General features: G+C 31.2%; 1 protein-coding gene across 10 annotated transcripts in view; it reads left to right on the top strand.

Moving 5' to 3' along the window:
- The window catches only part of CLIP-190 (Cytoplasmic linker protein 190), a 78,717-nt gene that overhangs the window by 14,218 nt on the left and 54,804 nt on the right, over positions 1–9,695 (top strand). For 4 of the 10 annotated variants that reach the window (XM_014433481.3, XM_067045287.1, XM_067045286.1 and 1 more), the window contains exon 1: positions 1,353–1,503. The exons of 4 other annotated variants lie outside the window; for them this stretch is intronic. In XM_014433481.3, the coding sequence (XP_014288967.2) occupies positions 1,368–1,503 (136 nt within the window). In that variant the 5' untranslated portion in view covers positions 1,353–1,367. Of the gene's footprint in view, positions 1–1,352; positions 1,504–4,825; positions 4,961–9,695 lie in introns of those variants that run through there. 2 more of the 10 variants (XM_067045288.1, XM_014433479.3) reach the window with 1 other exon arrangement.

Here is a 9,695-nt window from a genome sequence, read left to right as displayed (position 1 = left end):
TTTTTCTTCTTTTATTTTATTAAGTAAGTAATTTCGTTTATGTTCTGTTTTTCACTCTGTCTAATGTTGATAATCCCAGTTTGGGTTTACTGTTTGTTATTGGCTTATATAAATGATTTTTAATTCACCATTTGGGTTTCTGTTTTGTTATTAGCTTATATAATAATCAAATAGTTTGTTGAGTGTTATTATTATTACAATGCTTGTTAAATTATGTACTTTACTGGCCAACTCTATCTATTACAGCCAACTATGGGGGTTGCCCCATAAACAAATAAATAAATCTTCTTTCAATATCTTTTTATATTGAGAAGATACTATCTACTTTCGAATAGAACCATGCTTGATGACATGCTTAAACCGTTAAGTTCCAAGCCTCTTAAACAGTTTTATCCATTTGTGAAGGGTAAAAAATAATGGTAGGGTAATGAAAAAATAAGCCGTGTGTGACCGGATTTAACCTTTATTATTTATTCTACGTTGTACTATCCTGCTTATAAAGCCATATTAATTTAACAGAATTGATTTTTAAGGCTATTAGAAACAGTTTGGTCCTCCTATTTCTTGGTTTTGCCATGCGGAAGGTTACGATGTTATGCCTCCTTACTTCCGATATATTTCCTCACAAAATAATATCTCTGTTATAAAATATTCGAGTTTTTTATTCTTCTTTTTACAGCATAATTATTATTTATAGTATTCCTAACAAACAAACAAGTAGCATTCTTATGAAGGAGATTGTCAATCATTTATATATAGATAAATAATATTCCTACATTTAGCGTTATTATCAGAAATAACTATTACTTTATTACTAATAGGTTTTAGTTTAGCTTTGTTTCATGTCTTATTTCGGAACATTGAAAAATCTCTTTACTAGTATATTTGAATCAGGAGCGTTGCTGAAACAACTTATTGGTGGGTGGAAGAGCATAATCTAAAAGTTTCCAACCATTTTGCCCCTTGATAACCCCCGATTTTCTAACTTTCAGCTGGTTTTGGAGTTATCCCAGAAATTTGTTCTTTTCCCAAATATTTCGGAGAACTGAGCTGTCAAAATACCGTTTATAAGCAATTTTTTTTTTAAATAACGTTTTTGATTGATTTTTACCATACAATTTCCTCAGTTTGAAGTAGGTTTCCAAATATTTAGGTTTTCAAATTGTTGGAGATATAGCGCCTTCTCCTACCCCCCTTCATAACGATGTTCTTCACTAGGAGTTATGTTCTACCTTCTAAAAATAACTTTCATGATTTTTACAAAATTAATTGACAAAATTTAAAAAATAAAATAAATTGTTTATTAATATGCTTACTTGACGAAAACTAGAAATAAGGTAATTATGCTATTAGTCAACTCGGTAGGAATGATGGTGGGAGGTAGGGATGGAGGGAGACCTCTTATTCTGCCGGTGACCATCATTCGCTCTCGATCCGTTGGAAAAGAAGTAAGGAATATGCCTGCCCTCTTTGGACTGGGCATGGATCATAGGTCTCCTTCAGGTACAACTTGGGATCATAACTTAAAGGCCAATTAACCAATTTAATACACTTTAACCATTTTAACTGATAACCATGTTTATATAGGGTACCTTTCCAAGAAATGTACATCCGCAAGATGTTTTCATCTAACCCAATTTCTATTTGTTTCGTTATCACTTAACCTGTAATTTTAATTTTTGTCTTGCAGGTTCTATATCTATTTATCTTGGTTTTATTTTCCTGAATATGATACTTATTTTATTGCACTAACAGTCGTCAAACATTTTTTACAGTTCCAACTAATCTAAAATATACAATCTTTCCATAGTATTGATTAAATCTGCTAGTCAATGGAGAGGATTAGGAACTCAAAATACATTTCGGTCTTCATGATGGTATTGAATCGACCAGTTGAATATTTGAATGTTAACTAATTTATCTGTCAATAATAACATAGTTCAAAAGTTGAAAACGTTTTTTACGTTTATAGCCTTCTGAATTAACTAACTTAATGGAATTGAAAAGATTTAAATGTAATTATGGTTTATTTCGTTGTAATGTAAAACAAAGCCTGAATTGTTTGGGCCTTTTTCCGGGTTTATTTTGTATTTTAGAGAAATTCATTTGTAATAATTTTTTTACTATTTTTGTCTAATTTGGAGCAATAATGTCGCGATTTTAGATTATATATGATGGAACGTCTGTGGTAAAAATGATATTACCAAATATAATAAAAATGATAAAAAAAAAGAAGCATGCAGATGGTTTTCTGATAATAAATTTATAATAAATATTTTTTATGATGGCATCTCATGTAGATAGATAAGTCGAAATTTTAATTTGTAAAAAAAAATATTTACGAGAAGTGCATTTATCAACTTTCATAAGACATTCCGAAAACATTCCAGTTTCAAGTACTTCATTGTTTTGGGATATTTATGGATGATTCCAATCCATGACGATGTATTATGACGGTTCCATCGAAATTACGGTTCTTGCCCACTAATGAAATTTGTAGACAGTCACAGATATGTTAATGTTGATCAATATTACCCCTCTAACTTATTGAGAAAATCATCAATTCACTAAATTTATCGGTTTTTGAAATTCTTCTAAATTAGCATCATCTATTGCGTAATACAGGAACTAAAAACTAAGTACTTTGTTTTGATTCTTTAGTTAGATGTTGTTATTTACCTTATTTTGAAAAGTAACCAATTTATTGCTTTAAGCTTTCATTTAACAATAAACTAAGAACTGATGTTGATGGAGCGGTGGTTTGACAGCTAGTAATAATCTTACAACTGATTGCGAAGCATAAGGGGGGAATCCTCCATGACTACTTGCTGTGTATACTATTTTTTTCTCTACACTACGATTTTTTATTGTTGTGGAAAGTATATTCTTATTTTTATTTAATTAATTATAAATGTCCTATTAATACATATTTAATATAAAAAAATTCTAAAATATCCTATATTTTCAAATTTGATATACTGAATGTTTGTCTATATGTAAACATATACATATAAGTTGAAGGGTGCTGTGCCGTGGGGTTCAACTGTTTAGCACAATTGTTATTTAAATATCTCTTTTAAAATTTCAATTATTCTCCCAGAAAAACTCGCGACATGAACTGAAAACGTTAGCCCACGGAATTGTGTGTTCAAATTTTCCCATATGCTCCGCAATGCTCACAAAAGAGCTTACGTTTAATGAGGTCTAATTTTTTATGGAAAAGGAAGGACGGGTTTTTTTAATACTATTTTTAGATTTTGAAACATAAAACCTTAAATTTTTAGTGAGTATCGAATTAGGTAATCTTGAATCAATTGATTTACAAAGATTCTCTTGTAAATAATCAAATGAATAACGTTAATTTTCAATAGTAAATGATGGTGAACTCGGTTTGATTCTGAAAGCAGCCACAAATTCCTTAAATCTGTCAAGGGTGATCAAAAAACCCAATGCAAAAATGCCAGTTTAGTGTTTAGTAGTTGACTGTAAATCTGGAGAAAAGTCGATTCATGATCAGTTTCTTCTGTAAAAATGAATTGAAAAGTTTTGGCATTTGTTCTTTTTATCTCCGATATGGCCGTTGGTCATAACTACAACAGGTTCTGAGTACGCGGTCTTAATTTCTGTTTTCTTATTCTGAACAGTGATCGGTTTATATTTTTTAAATAATAATTTCATTTCCTACATAAATAAATAAACAAAAAAAAAAAACCTTTTTGGGAATACAGGTGTTTGCAGTAGCGGGTATATTGCCTTAAAATACATATGCGTTTTGTTAGGAGCGTTTAGGCAATGCTAGTTAACTGAGACCATTACCGCTGTGGGTGTGCTTGCCACTCTTGTACCGTGTAAGCACCCAGAACAGTAGGAATACAGTCAGCTAACTACGTGCTTCGGCCTTCCAGTTGTGCCAAGAGATGAAGAAGGTAGCGATATCTAATAGGAATGAACATTGAGTACGAAAACATTTTTAAAAAATCATTGATTTGTAAATTTTTGTCTTCAAATTTGTTGGTCATTGGTCAGTCTGGTTGCGAAGATTATCTTTTGAACGAAAGGGCCGATTTTGTTGCTCCCTTTTTTGTTTTGGAAAAGTTTAGCCTCTGATGTTTGTTTACTAAATCGGATATCCTAATACCTAAAGCTAAATGTTATTAGTACGCTAGATGACTGTCCTACCTATTGGCATCGTGTTAACGCACCCTTTAGAAACAAAACATTATCAAATTTACCAAATTGTTGGTTCACAATAAAAATTGCCACTTTTTTATTAGATACTAATCCTAATCATTATGCTTGTTTTTCTGCAGGATTTTGTAAGTTTTTATCGAAATAAACCACAGCTACGAAAAGAGGGCGAGCGTTCATTAAGTTACTATATGCTATAAATTTTGATAAAAGTGGAGATTCCTTTGAATCTACGCTGTTCATGAATCAAACATTATTTTAGTTTAAAATTTATTTATTTATTTTTGTTTAAATTATTTATTTATTGTTATTTACAACTGTAAAAACATACATACAATAAGTAAATTTGCTGTAGGTGACATAGTGACATGATAAAAACATGTGGAGAATCTACCCACTGATAGAACTCCAATAACATTTCTAGAAGAGAAGATCTAGAAATGTTATTGGAGTTCTATCAGTGGGTAGATTCTCCACATATTTGTATCATGTCACTATGTCACCTACAGTAAATTTACTTGTTGTATATATGTGTATACAGTTGTAAATAACAATAAATAAATTATTAAAAAAAAAAAAAAATAAATGTTAATAAATTAAAAAAAAAAAAATAAATTCATGTTTTTATAGAAATCAACTAAATGAATGTTTTCAACAACGCCATTTTCTACCGGGCTGTGTATATGTGGACTGTGTAGTTTTCTAATCCTGTATTAACAAAATGATGCTGTGACAAATAGTACAAAAAAGTTGGATCGAATATATTCTTAAGGTGAGATGTTTTAGTGTATGAATGTTCTTATTATTTTTTTTTTAATTGGAAGAATCAATGAAGATTTTATTTTCATTTAAAATATATTAGTTGCATCAAAATGTTTATTCATTATTTATTATAATGTGTGTCCATCATACCATTGCCATTTTCGGTATAAGCAGTCGTGACGGATAAGATAAACCTTGGCCAAACGTGAGTAAAATTGTAACAATGTTTTTCATTTAGCGTTATTAGTCGTACTCATTTTATGATTATTACAACATAATTTCTGCAATAATAAAAAATTAATAATTTGTTTCTTCAGTGCAAATGATGAATTTTCTGATCGTAGCTCGTAATGAAAAAAATATTTATTAAAATTATATTAAAAATTAAAAAAATATTGGTTATGCTTTTTATCTTTCTAGTTTTCAGAGTTTTTTATTTTTTTGCTTAGTTTTCTCCTTTATGAGACATTTTTTCCCCCTTCCTTTTCGATCAGTATGCGTACTTACGCTGCTTAAAGAATTAAATAAACGGGCGGGAAAATCAGTGATAAAACAAAAACATTCAAGATTACCTATTAAGATTATTTAATGATATTTGAAGCTTGTTTAGCATTTTTGAATCGGATGTTGTATGAAATCCTTGGTATTTTGGATTTGATAGCACTGGCCATCTTGGAAACCTTAGATATTCCGATTATCCTTGTGAAACTCCCATTTCTACATACGGTCAGGCAAGGATTCGGCCCTCTACCGCATATTTTTGGCCAATGACAAGAATACACACCCACGTTTTTTTTTCCAAGTGTTAGTAAACAACGTATTTATAAAAAAAAAGAATATCCATAAAATATAAATATTATTACCCACGCAAAGTGGGGCGAAACGTTGGCTACCAATTAATACATTTTTTTATTATCTTTTACCTTTATTGACCGCCACCGGAATATCTTTCTACAATCTATTACACACAGTCATGTATTAACTATTAATCTTACAATAAAAAAAGAAGAATTCTGAGAATCAACTGGTTTAGTTTCTATTCACGTTGTTACTTGACGGCCTCGCACACGGTCAATAAGGAATTTTGTCAATATTTTTATTCTTTTAAGGGGTTTATTGTGGCAATAATACTGACTCGTGATATTAGTTTTTACCTGGTTCAGTAGTATCGTATACTATCAGTAGATGTCATCAGGTTTTTTGTTGATATAATATATATTATGACAGTTGCTTTCATTAACTTTTTAAGAATTCGTAACAATCTTGAGATTTTGTATAGTCTATCTTAGCCATAGTTTTGATATTAATTCGTCACATTTCGGCGATGTCTTACTGCATTTGGATTGCTCGAGTTCTAGTTAGTAAACATCGGCATTTTATGAATCGGAGACGTTACTAGTAAGTTTGACTCAACGTCAAAAGAGATATTTCGACATCGGCAAATACCCTTTCTGTTCCCATTTATTTTTGTCCTCTTAAATATCATCTAGAATACATTTATCGTTTAATAATTATGGGAGCTTAGTGCTGATCGAATACTAAAACTAATTTCGTATTTACAAGTTAGAGCTGTATTTCAAATCTTTTTTTTTAAATATCTTTATTGAAATTTACAACTGTATATTATATAATACATTCAGTAAATTTGATCTTAGTTAGAATGGAGTGTTACAGGCGTGTAGAGCAACTACCCATTGGTAGCACTCTAATTCAAATCATTTAAAAACAAATGTCACATCCTTAGATCGGGTGCATTTTAAATTTTTTTATGTCGTACTTTATAAATGTACTGTATACTAAACTGATTGTGGGGATTTAATCGTTGCCTTCGTATCACGCTTTACTTAAGGTTTTGAATTCTGTATGAGAAATGTTAAGAAAAGATCCGAGGTTGTTCGGTGGGCGAGGGATATTTCGTGTAAGCTTCAAATATACGGTAGCTGCCTCTTCTCGACCAATAAATAGCCCGGGATGGTTGTAACCCTTAGGCCTCACAGACCCATTTTATTAAATTGTACAGAAACCCCCAACGTCCTTTTATATTTGGGCCAAATCGGATGAGCCGTTTTCGAAATATAGGTGTACCGAGGGAAAACAAGTTTATGCAAATTATTATGTTTCGCGTAATTAGCTGATAAAATCTGATTAAATCGATACGGGATCAATCCCTGAAAATACCTCAGTATTGATCCGATTGATTCTTGATGTCGGGAACGTACAATGCAAGTGTAAATTTTTGATTTTGAGATCATAAATATTTGTTATCTCCTGCATAACTTTGTATTCTTATCTTCCTTCGGCAGCATCATAAGGTTCCACAAGAAAACGAATTAATTTCTTAAGTATAAAACAGACCTTATGATTAAATTATTTAGAGATACATCTGAACAAGTAGCGTAATAAAAAAAAAAGTAGCCTAATAGTAAGTCGAAAATGTATATAAGTGACTGATCTGAACTTAATCCTTACTAAGGTTAAGACGTGTTAGTAAAAACGTAGCTAAGAACTGGACACGCTGAGCAACTCACTAAAGACGAGAAAAGACGTGGCACCTAACACTGGCAAAAAATTGAGCGTTGGTCATGCGATACAAATATTCCACCTCTTGTGGTTAAAATGGTTTGTCCCTTTTATTGGTTGTAATGTCTCATTTTAATATACTTTAAATGAAATGGTCATGGATTTAGAGCTAATTTATTTCTGAACCATTTATAATTAAACATTAAATCCATGGTAATTTTAGCTATAGTTTTGTCGCTACTAATTACCTACTCTTTGCCCAACTCTGTATCCACTTGTAAGTAAGAATATATATCTGAGCCCATGAATGGTATGAGTGCAGAGAGGAGTGCAGAAAGTGGTGAAGTATGCGAAGCGTCTTTCCTTTGACTATAAAGAGTCTTGTATTTAATGAATTGAAGACAGACCTGTTGGGACCTCTTCCCTACTTGGTCGCCCATGTGGGCTGGGATTAGTAATACTCACAATGCTTTGTTAATGTTTGGCCTTGAAGGATAATTTTATAAATACAACCGCTACGATCTCAAATGTTGTCGTGTTAATATGTTTTTACATCGATATTTATAGTTTAAAAAATTAATGGGACTAAGATAGCTTGCATGATAATTTTCTTTGTTGTTGTATTGGTTTATTTTATCCAATGCTGCAATATTTTTTTATGGCGCAGTTGCTGTTTATTATTCAATATCACGGCTTTGTTTTGTTCGTGGTTTTACTTTAAAAAAAATTGAATAAAAGTATTGGAAATATCTCATAGATTGTACCGTTATGATGGATCTTGGCAGTTTAGTTCCATTAGATTTTAATACCATTTAAAGTATTTTGTAAATGCGAAAACCTTGGTGATTAAGACCGGCCAAAAGGCCTTGTGTAGGGTAGTTTTGAGCATGTAGTTCAGTCTACAGAAACCTTATTTTTTTCACGTAGTTATAATCGTTTAAAACTTCATGAATGGTTTTATTTTAACGCCTATAACTTTTTTATCTACGAAAAATCTCGAAAATAAATAGTTATTGATCTGGAAATCGAAAAATATATTAGTTCAATGATGTACTAAAATAGTATAACCAAACCCTTTGTTTTTCAATTGAACCGTATGATAATTTTATTTTTAAAAAATATTGACCTACAAAGACATTGAAATTTTTTCCGCAACCTTCACCTCTAATCGTTCAAAATGAATGATGTTGTGAAATATTATTTATCTCTTCTTCCTCTTTATGAGGAAACCAATTTTTTTAGGCAATGATTTCTTACATTTCCACTATTGTCTCTCTAGGGCAGCAGTTCCCTAGTGGGTGCCGCGGAACTCAGGGGTGTCCCAAGCAAATGCTAGTGGTGCCGCATGCGAATGCCACTTTCTCAAAAAATTCCAAAAAAAAAAAAAAAGAAATAATCAAAATTAAAATGCAGTACAAAGACAGCATATACTTGATAAAAAATCAGGAAAAAATAATCAACTTCTCCATCAAAATTTGATGCTTAAAGTTTCGAGAAATAGGTAAGAATCGAGTGAATAATAAAAATTTATCATTTAAATTATAAAAATTTGAGCTTTCTCGTCTTAGCCAATGTTTTTTAGATTGACGCCTAAGTCAAAGTTTATCCAAAAATAATCCTCGGAACTCGATATTACATTCCAACATTTCGATTTATAATTCGGCTCGATTAAGGGCTTCATTCGCCCGTTACTCTGCTATTTATGAAAATATACGATAATTATCTATTTAGGAATAATAATAATAATTTGCTGCGTTTTTTCATGTTAATTATTTAAATAGCTGGCTGAAACCGTCTTTGATTTACAACTGACCTATATTGAACTGTTTTGTTCATAGAAGTGTTGTGTTTACTCTTGCCTTTAGTGCCTTTTAAATTTTCATCCAGGCCATAATATTTAAATGGAGTTTTTATCGGCAGAATTAACCAATAAAACCATTTAGGGGTAAAGTGCCGAAACCACTTAACTCATTTCGTAGCTGGTTGCAACTGCCAACCTATTCTTAAGATCCAATTATGAAAACGGATATAAATGCATACAATGAACTGACATCATCGAAGTGAGCAGTGGTTTGAAGAGGGGTTTAAGGAGTAAACAACTCCCACGTCGAAATAAAGGATTAAAAACTCTTAGATCATCGTTTTAAATTTGCTTGTCTTCGTTGTATCATAACTCATCATTATTTAGTGACCATGATATCTATCTGCTTCTATGAAAGCATATA

This window comes from Halyomorpha halys, unplaced genomic scaffold (genome assembly GCF_000696795.3).
Source record: "Halyomorpha halys isolate HHAL.00 unplaced genomic scaffold, Hhal_1.1 Scaffold1218.1, whole genome shotgun sequence".
Classification (NCBI taxonomy): Eukaryota; Metazoa; Arthropoda; class Insecta; order Hemiptera; family Pentatomidae; genus Halyomorpha; species Halyomorpha halys.
Note: the sequence above shows the minus strand (reverse complement) of the source record. Positions and strands in the feature narration are given on the sequence as shown.